Source organism: Vidua macroura, chromosome 6 (genome assembly GCF_024509145.1).
Source record: "Vidua macroura isolate BioBank_ID:100142 chromosome 6, ASM2450914v1, whole genome shotgun sequence".
Taxonomy (NCBI): domain Eukaryota; kingdom Metazoa; phylum Chordata; class Aves; order Passeriformes; family Viduidae; genus Vidua; species Vidua macroura.
The window spans coordinates 31,599,772-31,616,482 of NC_071576.1; the positions used below are offsets into that span (position 1 = coordinate 31,599,772).

General features: G+C 33.2%; 1 protein-coding gene across 1 annotated transcript in view; it reads left to right on the plus strand.

Moving 5' to 3' along the window:
- Positions 1-16,711, plus strand: part of RYR3 (ryanodine receptor 3) — a 197,651-nt gene that overhangs the window by 84,133 nt on the left and 96,807 nt on the right. Inside the window, exons 20-36 of the mRNA XM_053979767.1 lie at positions 1,301-1,517; positions 1,705-1,809; positions 2,279-2,382; positions 2,810-2,893; positions 4,181-4,340; positions 4,769-4,916; positions 5,015-5,220; positions 5,884-6,058; positions 7,486-7,694; positions 8,838-9,022; positions 9,741-9,777; positions 10,147-10,307; positions 10,836-11,001; positions 13,454-13,540; positions 13,927-14,153; positions 15,200-16,001; positions 16,500-16,700. Coding sequence (XP_053835742.1) covers positions 1,301-1,517; positions 1,705-1,809; positions 2,279-2,382; positions 2,810-2,893; positions 4,181-4,340; positions 4,769-4,916; positions 5,015-5,220; positions 5,884-6,058; positions 7,486-7,694; positions 8,838-9,022; positions 9,741-9,777; positions 10,147-10,307; positions 10,836-11,001; positions 13,454-13,540; positions 13,927-14,153; positions 15,200-16,001; positions 16,500-16,700 — 3,274 coding nt within the window. The remainder of the gene's footprint in view (positions 1-1,300; positions 1,518-1,704; positions 1,810-2,278; positions 2,383-2,809; positions 2,894-4,180; positions 4,341-4,768; positions 4,917-5,014; positions 5,221-5,883; positions 6,059-7,485; positions 7,695-8,837; positions 9,023-9,740; positions 9,778-10,146; positions 10,308-10,835; positions 11,002-13,453; positions 13,541-13,926; positions 14,154-15,199; positions 16,002-16,499; positions 16,701-16,711) is intronic.

The window sequence follows — 16,711 nt, forward strand, 5'->3', positions numbered from 1 at the left end:
TAATGTTGCCCATTTCTTACCTCTTCTTTAGCTAAAATACTGAGATGCAAACTTACTGTATACAATTTGTATGCTTGTCTATGTTCAATGAATTCAGAAAATCTCCTGAAGAATCAAACAGAATAAAGGAGGGCTGGGAAAGGTTTAGTAAATCAATTTCATTTATTCCCCAGGAGTGACCCTAGTATGCAGCTGCATTAATACAAAGCTTTTCAAAATGTTCACTAATTTTTACTGTAAAAAATGTGTCAAAACGGTTGTAATTATTTTCTTTTTTTTTCATTCTTTTTTGATGTTGCTTTTATATTTTATAAGAACATTTTCCTTTGTAGTTTATAGTAACATTATAGCTGATGTTCACAGCAGATGTATGTGGTCATTTTTGTCTATTACTCCCAGAGAAAATACTTTTACATGGGAATCCTGAATTCATGAGTGAAGGAGGGTGTTCTGGGGTCTTTAATCTTTTAAAAAATGTAAATAAAATATGTTGATCTATTCTAATATTCCTATAGGCTTCTGTCACCCCATCACAACAAATACAGGGACTAATTCCTAGAGATAACAGGCTTTTTTTTTTTCTTTTTTCTTTTTTTCTGTGTTTGTTTACCTCTAGAGTTTGCCCACTTGAGAACCAAAGTATGCAGCTGTATAGTTTTTGTCTTTGTTGTTTTTCCTGGTGTACTCTTAAATTTATATGACAAATCTATATTTGAGGAGAAAAAGAACATTTTAGGGGTTTGCAAGGAATCTTAGTTGTCCTTCTGGAACTTATTCCCAGTTGTAATATTCAGTATAATATTTTTTGCTTTCTTAATGTATTATGGTTTTAGTGAGTTTTTTTTTTTTTTTTCTTCCATATACCAAACTGTCTGCATGTGTTCACTGAGAAGTAACTTTAAAACTTTCAAGTTTTATATATCAGTAGACCCAATAGTATATTTAGAGTAACAGTCCAATTTAATTTAGATTTGTGTTTCCAAATCCCTTAAATCCATTTAAAAGCTCACAACATTTGATTTTAAGAGAGAAATATTTTAAATATGCCACTACATTAAATAATTAGTTTTTCTTTGGCCAAAACAAATTTTCAAAAGATAGTGTGTAGATGATGGTTTTACTGACAGTATCTGCTAATATGAATGCTTGGTAAACCTTTGGTGTTTACCAAAACATGAAGCACACATGCATTTTTGTAAATGGTAGTAAAACAAATGCTTAGGCTTCTACACTATTTATTCATAATGATAGCATAGGCTGACTATTTAAGAGTCTAATTGCTTTGTTGAAAATTGCACAGAGTTCGTTTCTTGTTGGGTGGACGTCATGGAGAGTTTAAATTTCTGCCTCCTGCTGGCTATGCTCCCTGTTACGAAGCATTGCTTCCAAAAGAGAAGATGAAATTGGAGCCAGTCAAAGAATATAAAAGAGATTTTGAAGGAGTGAGGGATTTGTTGGGTACAACACAGTTTCTCTCACAAGCTTCTTTTATCCCTTGTCCAATAGACACCAGTCAGGTATGTGACGTTTGCAATAATGGGATCTATAACTTATGTCTATTCAAAACTTAAATTCACAACATAGAATCGTCCCTCAATCTTCCATTGCTTGTTGTGATGTACTAACTACACTAAGTCTTGGGTATACAAGATGTGGTAACTGGAATCTCTTCTTACTTCTGGAATTGTTATGATCTTTCCTTAGATTGCTCTTCCTTTTCATCTTGAAAAGATCAGGGACAAACTAGCTGAAAATATCCATGAGCTATGGGGAATGAATAAAATAGAACTGGGCTGGACATATGGCAAGGTATGTTTTGAATGACCAGTCTATGTAAAGTCACCTGTATTAGGTCAATTCTCCCAGCTCAACCTTGACTTGGAATTTGAATAGGGTATGCAATGGTGGTCTATGCATTACCAACAGCAGGTGACCATGTAAGCTGGAGAGACAGTAGTATTAACTTTTTGGTGACTTTTTCAAACATTCAAATTCCTCAAATTTGTTTGTTTTGTTTATTCCATTAATTATGAAGGGTTATTTATAGTGTGCATTATAAGTGAAACATAGGAAGAGGAGATTTATATAGATATGAGTAGCTGTCATTGAACAAAGATAAATGGTATTGCTTATATTGACTTCATTACTGCAAAGAATTTACTGGGTTTTTACTGTGATACTTGATTTCATCAGGAAAGTAGTCTTTTCCATTATTTTGCAGTTATAAATATTCTTTTATTCTTTTATAAATATTTGCAGATAAAATATTCTTTTGCAGATACGGGATGATAATAAAAGGCATCATCCTTGTCTTGTGGAATTCTCAAAACTGCCTGAGACAGAGAAGAATTACAATCTACAAATGTCAACTGAAACCCTCAAGTGAGATTTAAATAGAAAAGAAAATTAAGTTTTATAATTTTATTTTTATTCCAGTGCATCATACTGTTGTAAGATATAAAAACCTTTCAAATATCTCCTTCAAAGATATTCTCCTAACTTTATTAGAAGTCCCAGGAAGCCAATCAGACTGATACAGAAAAACGTTCTCTCTACAGAGAGACAAAGAAAAAAAATACCACCAAATCCTGTTGGTCTTAATGAAGTGGTCAAAATCTCAAGCCAGATATTTGTGCCTTTTTAGTCTTTGAAGGTCTTATTTATTTCTTCTGATAAATTAAAATATTTGGGTTTTTAAATACCATTCTTTTAGATTATTTCCATGTTTTTAAATATAATTTCTTCTACATATTTATACAATGCATGAAAACTATACTGTTGTATTTCACTAATGCCATTTTTATGCCAGGACCCTTTTGGCCCTTGGATGTCATATTGTTCATGCTCATCCAGCAGCTGAGGAAGATCTTAAAAAAGTGAAGCTTCCTAAAAAGTATGTACCTTATGGTAGCAGTTATATATTATAATATTTATTATAAATATAACATATTTTAAGTTCATTTAAAGTATACTGGATATGAACCCCATACATGATAAGGTCTTACAGATCTTTACTTGACTGTGATGACGTTGGAATGCAGGTACTGCTGTGCTACATCACCTCCTGACGCTGTTGAGAGGCAGAAACAGTCACATACAGGCAATTGTAGCAGCGTTACATCACCCTAGAAAAAAGACTCCAAAATTAAATGCAACATTGTAGTGCTTTTTGGCCTCATAATAAAGAACAATCTATTCATATGATGGTAAATCTATTTACTTGAAAGAGAGTTTGCCATGTTACCACAGGAGACAGAAACAGCAATTTGGACACGTGCCCTTTCACATCAGTTTATCAACCCACCATATGCCTTTTTTTCCTGAAAGTAATTTATCCATGAGAAACAAAGTCAGTTGTTTAAAGTGCGCATAAAATACATAGTTTTATGATATGAGAGATGGTAATCTTGATCCAGTTGATGGCCTTAATTAAAAAAAGTAAAATAGAGCTTTTCTCAAGGTTCATACTGCAGACAGTTTATCATAACACTGGTTTGCTATTATTCTTTTGTTAAAATACCTATTGCCCATATGAAACATCCTAATTAATGGAAACTACCTGACTTGAGCAAAAGAGAATCTGAATATGTCTAAAAGGGCAGGTTATCCTTATACAATATGGAAGGGTTGGAGAAGATAATGGCTACTGCTGAAAAATTCTAAACTTTTTATTCAGTGAAAAAGCATTAAGAACAATAGTTAAATTTTTTTCTTCTGTTGGAAAAAATGGTAATGCAGTCCTTACAGAATAGTTAATTAAAATACCATACTTAATGATACATGCAGAGTTTGATAAGAAGTCATCATACATATCTTTAAAATAGAAATTACTTGAAATGTTTAAATGACAAATATATGTATAAAATAGTCATTCAATAAAAATTTTGTTGCTTTATAGCAATTGTTTAGGTATGTAAATATGGATCTGAGTCACATTTAATTAGCTATTGTGCGAGTAGATGGAAAATGAGATGGTCTAGATGGCTAGATAGCTAGAATCCCATTTATATCCTAGTCAATGACCAAATACAATGGAAGATTTTTGCAAAGAAACGAAGAGAGTAGGAAATTTAAAAAGTGGAGAGAGACAGTGATTTCCACCCTGTGACTGTCTCACAGAAAAATTTAAATACCATAACGGGGATATCTTAACTCCCTGTTTTTCTTTGTTGACTTACAGTTACATGATGTCAAATGGATATAAACCTGCCCCTCTTGATCTTTCTGAAGTGAAATTGTTACCTTCTCAAGAATTTCTAGTTGACAAACTAGCAGAAAATGCTCATAATGTCTGGGCAAAAGACAGAATAAAGCAAGGATGGACCTATGGCATTCAACAGGTAGGATCTTCTTTACATGCATTTGGAAGAAGTAAAGAATGTGAGATTTTTTTAATTCCAGAACATCATTTGGGAGGGAATGTTAGTTAAGATGACAAATACTGACTGTCCTGTAATAACTGGAAAAGCCAGATGGGGTTGGGAGCAGGAAAAGCCCTACATATAAGTCTGGATTGTCAGACCTGTATAGTTGCAGCTGCTGGATGTATGAGAATATATTTCCATCCTTCTCTTTCATTCTTGTATTTAGGTTTTCAGTGTTATTAACAGATAATTAATTGAGCTTGCATTCATAGAACTCTTCTTCATTAATACTGCTTCTCTTCTGTAATCGTTACATGATGCCAAAGTGCACTGTCTCATTATTCAAAGTCTTTGTGATGTCTAAACAGACTTTTCTTCTTGTTGTTTTTTATTATCCCTTTTAGGATCTTAAGAACAAACGTAATCCTCGTCTAGTGCCATACGCATTATTAGATGAACGTACTAAAAAATCAAACAGAGACAGCCTCCGTGAAGCTGTCAGAACATTTGCAGGCTATGGCTATAGTATTGAGCCACCTGACCAAGAGATAGGTACGTATTTTCAATAAGAATCATGGCCTTTTTTAGTGACATTTATAGTTTCATTTTATTATTAAAAGAGGGGTTTTTTCCTCTGTTTATTTTTGCAGCTGACCAAACAGCGGAAAAAGTCAGCATTGACAAGATACGATTTTTCAGAGTAGAACAATCCTATGCAGTGAAGTCTGGGAAGTGGTACTTTGAGTTTGAAGCTGTGACAGGTGGAGATATGCGTGTTGGCTGGGCCAGGCCAGGCTGTCGACCAGACATAGAGTTGGGAGCTGATGACCAAGCATTTGTATTTGAAGGAAGCAAAGTCAGTACTCCTTTACCTCTTTTGACCTACAAACAGGCTAATCAGAGAACTACAGCACAGGTTTCCTCTGTGTACTCCACATCAACTACCGGAATGTTTTTGATTCCTATAAAGATATCCCTGAGCTCTGTTTCACACTGGATAGTACCTCGATTTTGATTCTTGTCATGAGATTATGCTAACAAAGAAGTCTTGGTTTATATGTATCTTCCTAGGCTATACCCAACTAAGTACAGAAGTCTGTCATAATTATAAACAAGATACAGCATTCACTTCCATTTTTTATAAGTGGTATTTTACAAAAATCACAAAAAGGTTCTTCATTAACTGAGAGAACCACAGTCTGTTTTCCTTTTTTTGTTTTTTCTGCTTTCTGTGTGTCCTTTCTTCCCAAGCTTGACTCCTAAGTGTCCAGAAGGATAACAATGACCCTGTGTGTAAGAAGTTGTATCCAGTGAACAGTAGTTATCAGATTCCTAATTGCTGAAGTTAGGGCGCCTTAGTCTCTCTATGTCCCTGTTATCTCTAAGACAAAAGTCATGATCAGTACTGTTTGCAAATTACTTTGAGATCCTGGAAAATAAAATATCTGGGTTTCCTTATTTGTTTTTTATTTAATTTTTAATTTTAGCACTGTATTTATTTCCTTGGTTTAACATTTAGGGCCAGTGTTGGCATCAAGGCAGTGGATTCTTTGGACGAAGCTGGCAACCAGGAGACGTGGTTGGTTGTATGATAAACTTGGATGACAAGTCAATCATCTTTACTCTGAATGGAGAATTGCTTATAACCAGTAAAGGTTCAGAACTTGCATTTGCTGACTTTGGAATAGAAAATGGTAACTTCCCCTTTATAGTCACATGGTTATTAGAAGACAAAAATAATACAACAAACAAAAACTAGCCTGTCATGACTCATTGAGCTGAGAAATCATATTTCACTGATAGGAGCCTTCAGACTGTGCTATACATTAACTTCATAAAAATTTGTTTTGACAGCGCTTGTGTGGCACAAACTGAATTTCTTTTCTCTTTTAACCACATTAATGGGGTTTCAGCAGTCAGAATGGATAAATTTTCTCACTGTTGCTAGGCTTTCTCTCAGGACTTCAGTGCTAAGAAGAAGTGGTAATAATAAGCATCCTGAAAAATTTCCAAAACCTGTAAATGTAGTCTCTGATAATCTCACTGGAGCATAAATATACGATGTTCATGTCTGTGAAGCACAAAATGAGTACAGTGCGGTGAGAGTCTGCATCAAAAGATCTTTGCAACATAATTTGCATCTATTTTTTTTTCTCTGTCCTATTCATAACTTATCCAAATAACCCATTTTCCTGGGATATTTTTCCTCTTCTGTTCTTTGCCTTTCGTTTTTCAAAAAGTAGTATCTACATGACTGTAGTAAAAGAGTTGGGGAATATTTTCAAACTGGTTTGCTTTATGTTTTCATTGACTTTTTCTTTGTATCTCCTCCAACCAGTAATAGCTTCATACCTGTTAGTAATTACCAGAAAACTTTGCAGTTGCTCACTGCTCTTCTTTGATCTTACCATTGAGAGAATTTTTATAAAGGTAGAGAATGAGGGACTGCCTTAACAAAGCTATACTGAAGTCTCAGTTTAGGAAAGAAAATCTCTCCTTTAGAGGTTGAACTGTTGGCTTTTCCCTAATCTTGCTCCAAATTCTGTTTCTTGGGGAAATGGTGAAAGAAGTCAACAGCCCTTCATCCCTGTATAAAGGTATATGGAGGTCAAAAAGTTTGAGTCATAAAAAATACTAGCATTGAAGGAGTGTGTATTTGTCCATTGTGAATGATGGAGGAAAAAAATTGTACCAACTAATGATAAAGTAAATTTTAAATGAATGTATTGAGATACTTGAACCTCATCTCAAAGTCCTTTTGAAAATTTGGTGCCCTCAGAAACTATACTTAACTTTTGTTAATAACTTTGATCTCGTCAAGTTTGGCTTCCAGCGACCAGCTTGTTGTATAAAGCCATGTTTATTTGTCTAAAAACGAGAAATATAACAAATTAAATGGGATACTGCCTAAGTTCTCAGGGGTTTTGGTAGCAATTATATTAAACTTAGACATTAGTATTTAAGGTGGCTTTAAATCCTTGCTTCTGTCATCACTTCATGTGCATTACTTGTAGGAGCTGAAGTTTAGTTCACATTAGATGGATTGAAAATAAAGAATGTCTGGTTTTAAACAAAATAGTTTTAAACTAAGCTATTATGTTTTATTATTTTTTTTCTTTAGGTTTTGTTCCAATTTGTGCATTGGGCCTATCTCAGATTGGTCGCATGAACCTTGGAATGGATGCAAGTACATTCAAGTATTATACGATGTGTGGCCTCCAAGAAGGTTTTGAACCTTTTGCTGTTAACATGAACCGAGACGTTGCTATGTGGTTTAGTAAACGCTTACCAACATTTGTCAATGTGCCAAAAACTCATCCTCACATTAAGGTAACATTACATGTCAGGGAGACACCTGTTCAATGATTGTTTGTTTAGCAAGCTGAGACATTAAACCCTTACTAATACTTACTGTCATCAGATAGTTAGTCAAATAACTCTATTAAGTAACTCTTAGATAATTCCAGATGATATTGTGTATCTTCTTTTTCATTTATAGTAGTATGGATTTCTATATATATACCTATCTGGTTTATTATATGATTTACGAATTTATGTTGGAGTTAGCTACTGGAAACATGTTAGTTATGGGGTTTTTTTTATATTCTATCTTACTTGTTCTTTCACTTTTTAAATTTTCTCTACTATAAATTTTTCTTAAACACCTGAAAATTGTTCATCTGAAGTCTGAGGACATTTAAGTGTATCTGTGGTGTCACAGATTCTTTCATTACAATGCACCAGTGATCGGAATTCCAAAACTCCCTAGAGAAGAATAATATATTCTGTCTTTCTATAAATTTTTCCATATGAATATATTAAAAAATGATAAATTTTAGTTCCTGAGGGGATTTTTTACTTTAATCTCTCTAGGCCATTTTCTTTAATATTGGTGTAGCCAATTATTCTCTAGGGCTTGTCTGAATATTTCCTTCTTAAGCAAAATAAATTTCACTGAATTCCAACTAAATGATCTCAGCATTTTTTCATTTTATCAGGATTATTTCATCACTATTCCTGTCTTTAGAAGTTTTTAAAATATTCCTATCACTGTGTTTGAAAACGCACTTTTTCAGCACAAGGGAAAGTAATATCATACTCAAAGACCTAATGACCCTCTGAACCATTCTAGTTTATATTTCTTCTCATTGTGGTGAAAAATTACTGATTCTCGTGATGCAATTTTTCAATGACTTGTGTATTCTAAGTGAATTAGTTCAATAAATGATGTATTTTTTTAACTCCTTAAAGGAACATCTTGAAAATATTTACTGTCATCAGGATATACTAAATCTGTGGCTTCCCTTGCTCTTCAGGTTAAATTCAGTGTCAGAGAACAAAGCTGCATAGTTTTGAAGATAATTACGAAAAATTTAAGTTTGCTCTTTTAATTTTCTCATCCTCTAGTTGCTTAATGGAAGTTTTCAGCATCTTTTGGATAGAATTATTTTAAAATATTTCTGTTATTTTTAGATATGGAGAATTGATGGGACCATTGAGAGTCCACCTCGATTAAAAGTTACTCACAAAACATTTGGCACACAGAACAGCAATTCAGACATGATATATTGTCGTTTGAGTATGCCCGTTGAGTTCCACTCATCATTCAACTTCGGCATGGGTGTGGAAAATGCCTCATCTGATGTTTTCCAAAAACGGTTAGACTTGGGCTTGGTTATCCTATTTCATGCTTTCAGTGTAAATGTGTTTATATTATGTGTTTTATATTATTCTTTATTATTTTATACTCAAAATTTCTATACGCTAAGCACAGATTACCATAAAATGCATGTTACTCAGATTTTTTTATTCTTGATGGTTTTATAAGCCACTTTTACTGCAGAATGCTGTGTCCAGACAAGAGAGAATCTTTTCTAAATAGGTGCATCACAAGGCCTATAGATCTTTGCTTAAGCAGCTCCTTTTTTTTTCTGAATTGTTATGATTTACAAAAGCTAGGCTGGAAAACCAGCTCAGAATCTTTTGCCCTTTGGATTATTGCTCATCAACATCATTGCTTAGTAGCTCATTGTTACTGGAAAAGTGCCTAATTCATTAAAAGAAAGAAGATTGTGGGTCAGGTTTTTAAAGATACCAGGTATTAATGGGTCCTGCACCTTTCAGAGTTACCTCTATCTTTATTTAACTGCTGTAAATCTGCCTCTTCTCCCACTCTCTACCTTAACTGCAATCAATTATTTTACTTCCATGTTTGTATCCTGTACAGTCTTTGCTAATGCATACTCAGTACCAGGCAAAGCTGGTTAGCTAGTTAGCTAACTTGCAGTAGTTAGCTTTTAAGTATACTTAGCCTAATAATTACTAATTTTTTAGTACTTTTTAAAAAATTATTTACTGATTTTCCTTTATCTGTAGAAAGCACAGCCAAGAAATTGCTCCTCCTTCTACTACGGTAAGTAAATATGTTGAGATGCTTAGTTCTTCTAATGTTTTGAAGTAGATTTATTTGTGGCAGCATGTTCATTAGAAATTGATCAGTTGAAAGAAGCCTTTTAAATAATTTTCTATGATATAACATGTTTATAAATAATGATGTCCAGAGTTGCATGACTTGTAACTTGTGTAAACATAAGCCTCACCAACTTAAAACACTAGTCTGCTTTGTAATTTAAGAGTATTTTAAATTACTTATTAAAAGAATGTGAATTACAATTATTAAAGTTTGATATATAGGAGAGGGTTTTTTTTAAATCACTATTTGATTCTTCCTTGATAAAATATTTAGATTTCTATTACTAATATGCTCTTTTCCTCCTTTCAGTATTTTTACTCACTACGGATATTTGCTGGCCAAGACCCATCCTCTGTCTGGGTTGGCTGGGTAACACCAGACTATCATTTTTACAGTGAGAATTTTGACCTAAATAAAAATTGTACAGTGACAGTTACTTTAGGTGATGAGAGAGGCAGAGTTCATGAAAGGTACAGAATTATTTCTAGCTTGTTGAAGTTTTTCTTTTAATACTGTTGTTTAAAAGTCAGATGTTCATAAGCTTGATGATATTTTAAGTATTAATTTAAACTAATAAGAAAATTGATTATGGAGTATGAGTTTTCTGTGGTCATTTATATATATGAATGTGTTTTACTAGACATGGTAAAGTGAATTTATCATTAATGTTCTGTTACAAAGAAAATTTCTTTTGGAATGAACTTTAAATGAAATTATTTCATTTAATATCTGTATTTACTCCCTGTGGATGAGGCAGTTTATTTTACTGTAACTTACAAGTGCATACAGAAGCCTATGAAATTTTTTTTCATAGCTATAAAATAGAAAAAAAAAGTGAATTTAATCTGATCCCTTACCAACAATGGTGTTGATGCATTATAAAAATAAAAGGTTTGTTAATGAGCAAACAAACTAATAGCATAACAAGCATCTTTGAGGAAAAATGCATCTCCACCAAGTTCAGTGTGGCCTATGCTTTGTTCTTGTTGCTCTTTCAGTGTGAAGCGCAGCAACTGCTACATGGTTTGGGGAGGAGATGTAATTGCTAATTCCCAGAGATCAGGTCGCAGTAATGTTGATATAGAAATTGGATGCTTTGTTGACCTGGCTACTGGAATGGTGTCATTCACAGCCAATGGAAGAGAGCTTGGCACTTGTTATCAGGTATTATCAAATTTTCAGGAAGCTATCTAGTAAGATTCTTGTTCTGATGCTACTTCTCTTTTCCAGAAATCTAATTGCACACCATTTGTGTGATAACATGTTTTCCTATATCATTCTAGTTTATCCTTCTTTTTCTCACTTGTAAGGCTATGTTTTTTGAGTTGTTTCAATATGTTCAGATAAATATTTTTTGGCATCTCAGTTTGTGTGGTTCAGAATCTTTATTAATAAAGTTAATTCTTTAAATTATTTTTTCAACAGAATCTGTTATACAATAAAGGGGAAATAAATATTTAAACTAGCAGAAGGTCAAAATTAAACTTTAGATTTTTTTTTTTTTTATGAACTAAGAAGAAAAATTTTGTTCATTATTACCAGGGTTTGTGTCTTCTGCAGATAGCTGTGATTTGGTGACGTTGTGATTTGATAAGTTTCAAAACCTAAACTTCAAATATGCATTAATGCAGAAAGCCAAAGTAAGTGGGGTGGACCCTAAATGCTATTAATACCCTCAAAACATGGTGTCATTTTACAAATGGATCAGTGGTTGACAGGAGTTTTCAGCACCAGATTATTGAGATTTCCTCTCAGTAAGATCAGTTGTCTGTAGTAAAACGCTCACTGTGGAAGAGGTTGTCCAGTGTTAGAAACAATTCATTGCTTTCTTCTATGTCAGCCCCTCAAATATGTAATACAGACAAAACTGAAATGTTATTTAACTAAATTTAATGGAACTTCTGTACTGACTCCATTGAAGATGAATGTGGCAGGGTGTGGGAGTCGGTGTTGCACATAGCCTGTAAATGGGGATGGAAGGTTATCTAGTAATTGTGATTTTGGAATATTTTGTAATAGTGGTCAATAACTTCAGTGCCACACTGGGAGAATATTGAATATCAACACACTGGCAAAAGAAAACGGTGATTAAAGTGCTTTGTTGTTTTTCTAACCAGATACAAATCAACACAAAAGCTTCTGAGCAAACCCATGAAACTTTGGTGTGTTTCTTTGCAGGGGTGTTTGTGGTTTTTTTTTCACAGTCAGCCTTTAGCTCTTCTTCTTGTCTTGCTAGGAGATGTATGAAAAGACAGATGTGGAAGATGCATGTTATTGAATTTAGTGTAAATTACACTTTCAGGTTTTTCCTTATATGATTTGAAATTAATATAACCATGTTCTCTGTACTAAATGTAAAATTATCTCAGAAAATAACATTATTTCTCCTCTGTTTCTTCTCTGTTTCTTGGAAAAATACCTGAAGTTCTTTTAGGAAATACTTTTTCAATAAACCTGTTACACCTGGTCTGCTGAAAAATGAGAATATCCAGCATTTTCTATAGATATAAAATAGTATAACCCAACAAAATTGTTAGAAATAAGGATAAAAGATTTTTTAATTTTAGCATACTTTGAATAATTTAATTATTTTCTATTTTTTTCTGAAAGTAATGAAAGTATTATTATGTAGTTTTCATTTCCATGTCTTGAATATTTTTACAATAAAGTAAGACCTTTAAAATATTTTAATAAATCAAATCTCTCCCTCCAACTGCTACAAATAATTTATATTTTCTGGTCTAGGTAATTATACTAGTCTTATAACAATTTGCATGTACTTCTCAATTTTCTTAACTGAAATAGAAGGAAAATATTTGTATGTTGTTTTCATTTTAAACGGCCTATAGGTCAACATATTTAAGAGAGAAAAATATTTTTTCTGTAGTTTTTGATCTAACTGTTGAATGCCATGGTGATATTCAGAAAAAAACCCAATACACCAAGTAGAACAGAAAGCCTTTTTTTCTGAATTTGGGGCTGTAGTTTTTTGAACTTGCCAAAAACTTTGGGATATTAATATCTACCCTTATATTATTTTATCTATGCCCATAATCATAGTTCTGAGAAAACAGTTTTTGATAGATCGTTGTCCTCAAAGTTAGGAGTTGCACTCCTTCACAGCACAAATATTGTAGTTGTGCTTATTGTTTACATCTGTACATTGTACACAAAATGCACCATGATGTTATTAATATATTTAACTGAACTTCTGAAACTTTGATTAATTGTGGAGATGTACTTTTTTCAGCCAACCTGGAGTACTGAATTTTTAAAAATAATATACTATTCTATAATTATATTTTTAATTCTCTATTTGATGGAAGTGGTTCCTCCTATTGGTGTTGAGAGCACGTAAGGCTACAAAACACCAGTCTCAAAAATCAGGTGGTCCTATAAGGATAACTGCAAATACTTTACTATATTATAGTTCACTATAATACTATATATATATATATATCACTATAGCACACTATTCAACATTTTATTTAGTAAAGTGTATAAATTATTTGATAATGATGTGTAAGGTATACAGTATTTATTTATATCATATTCAGGGAGATGATTTTTTTCCGTTTTTAATTTTAAAAAATTTTACATCTCATTTCACTTCTAGGTTGAACCAAACACAAAGCTTTTTCCAGCAACTTTTTTACAGCCTACAAGCACTAACTTGATTCAGTTTGAACTTGGTAAATTAAAGGTAGGAAATATTTTTGTATTTTATAGAAAAACAACCTTTATGTAAATGTGCTCTTTTAAATCTGTTTATTTCTATGCAAATTCCTGCTCAGTTAATTTGTTTAATAAGGTTGAATCAAAGGCATGACTTTTAATTTGACTTCTACGTTTACTTCTGTAAATGTTCTTATATGCAGTTAATTGATTATCTGCAATCATCAAAATAAATTAATATTGTTTGAGGATAAAACCGTTATTGTCGGGGGATTTTAATGGATTCTGGTTTTTGCAATAGCTTCTACCTTTCTATGATTTCCTTGTTATTTAAAAGTTATCCTTCCTTTTGGTGTCATGGGTTTATTCATAATTACATGTTTCAAAGATAATTGATACATGTATTTGTTTCAGAATACCATGCCTTTATCAGCAGCAATTTTTAAAAGTGAAGAAAGAAATCCTATTCCTCAGTGTCCCCCTCGCCTTGATGTACAAACAATTACACCTGTTTTATGGAGCCGGATGCCAAACAGCTTCCTCAGAGTAGAAACTGAGCGCGTCAGTGAACGTCATGGCTGGGTTGTACAGTGCTTGGAACCTCTGCAGATGATGGCACTTCATATCCCAGAAGAAAACAGGTACGTTGATAATGAGATACAATTATTTGATGTGGACAAAATACACTGAAAAAATATGTCAGCATATTGATTAAACCTGCCTTGCTGAATATTTACCCTATAGCTGTTGAGAATTTCTGATTTTACCTGATATCATATCAGATATTATTGTACTAATGAAACTTAAGTAAATACAAGAGACTGAACTTTAATACCATGTACCAAGTTTTGCATGCATAACAGAAAGCATGACTATTCAATTTTATTTAAATTGAAATAGAGTCTCTAAAATCTGTAGGTCTTTAAACATAGAGATTTTTCTCAGCTTGAGAAAAACGAGCATAAAGAACACGCAAGTACTATTTTGCCAATTTTTTCTATAATAGAAGCTGTAATCTCTTCCTGTCATCTGCAGTGAGTTTACATGAATTCAGTTCTTATGTTCTTATTGACAAGGTCATGCTGTTCCTTGATTTTCATTACTTTTTATCTTCAGAGTGAGGATAATAAAGATCTAACCGAATGTCAAATGTCATAGCCAGTGAAAAATCAAACTCTCAGCAAAAGCATAGCAGAAAGATCATTTAACAGCTATACTTTTATAAGTAATTTTAAAATTTCTTTTAATGATTCAAAACTCAATTTTATTTATTGTTAATAAAACTGAATTCATGGGAAGAGTGAAAAACACTGGGTCTTATGGAAAAAACGAACCAGCAATCCTGAGTAAACTGCAAAGGCACTGTTTAGTAATGGTAGTAATGCAGATATTCAGCATGCCTTATACACCTTTTTTAAAAAATCTAATTTGCAATAGATTCCAAAGAAGCACTTCCATCTTAGATTTTGGGGTTTTTTTTCCCTGTGGAGTACTAATTTTAAACAGTCTCAACAAATTATTTCCACCATTTACTGTGTATACGCGTACTAAGATTCGTTAGTATCAACTTTAATATTATTGGCTTGAAGAGGAACTGACCAAAATGTTCAGAGATTATAGAACTTCTACTTTTCAAAGTCTTTATTCATGGAATTGACTGGTGTTCTGTTTCTTTATTTCATAACAGATGTGTTGATATTTTGGAACTATGTGAACAAGAAGATCTGATGATGTTTCACTACCACACTTTAAAGCTCTATAGCTCAGTTAGTGCTCTAGGTAACACTAGAGTTGCTTATGCACTTTGTAGCCATGTGGATGTATCTCAGCTATTTTTTACAATAGATAATCAATACTTACCTGGACTTCTACGTTCTGGATTCTACGACTTGCTCATTAGTATTCACTTGGAGCACGCCAAGCAAGCCAAGCTCATGATGAGCAATGAATTTATCATTCCAGTTACAGATGAAACTCGAAATATTAAATTATATCCTGATGAAACAAAGAAGCATGGTTTACCTGGAGTAGGGCTTAGCACTTGTCTTAAACCAGCCTTCAATTTTTCTACTCCATGCTTTATTGCAACCGGCGAAGATCACCAGACATCCATCCCAGAGATACCCCTGGAGATACTTAAATCCAAGGCCATAAGTATGTTAACAGAGGCGGTGCAGTGCAGTGGGAGTCATATACGAGACCCTGTTGGAGGACAGGTTGCATTCCAGTTCGTTCCTGTTCTTAAACTGATAGCAACACTGCTCGTAATGGGTGTTTTTGATGATGATGACGTGAAGCAGGTGTTACTCCTCATTGATCCCACTGTGTTTGGAGATCACAAAGAAGAAACAGAACAGAAGACAGAGAAGGAAGAAGTGACACAAGTTGAAGAAAAAGCTGTAGAAGCTGGGGAGAAAGCAATCAAACAAACAAAAGCTCCTGCAAAGGGCCTGTTGCAGACAAGATTACCAGAATCTGTTAAGCTTCAGGTGACCATTTATTATAAATATGTTACTTATATTCTACTCTTGATGAAAAAAGGATTGTGCTTTTTGTCCGTTCTCTACTTAATAAGATTTGAAATTCTGAAGGTCTTTAATTCCACTTTGCCTTAAAACCTCAAATTCATTTAAAAAAATGATGATGATGTAGGTCTTTCTACATCTATCTACACTCAAATAGATTTGTGAATGCATAATTATTTCATAAAAACCAGAGGCTTAGACCAGGTAATCTTTAAAGGACCCTTCCAAGCCAAACTAGTGTGTGATTTCTAGATATTTTGAGTGCATGGAGTGAAAGATTATGTGTGCAATATATTATCTATCAGGTGATGAAACTACTATTTTGCATCCTTCACAGTGTTGAAACAAAAATATGCTAAAAATGCCTCTCATTTTTACAGACTGATGCAGTGTATAGTATGTGCTCAAGTTCTTCCCCAGAGTTTGTAAAGCTGTTGAGATTGTCTATTTTCTCTACCCTAGATGTGTCATTTACTCAATTATTTTTGTGACTGTGAACTACAACACAGAGTGGAAGCAATTGTATCATTTGCAGACCGTTATGTATCAAAATTGCAGTATAACCAGAAATACAGGTACAATGAACTCATGCAAGCCTTGAACATGTCTGCTGCATTGACTGCCAAGAAGACTAAAGAATTTAGGTCTCCTCCTCAAGAGCAGGTAATATGAAT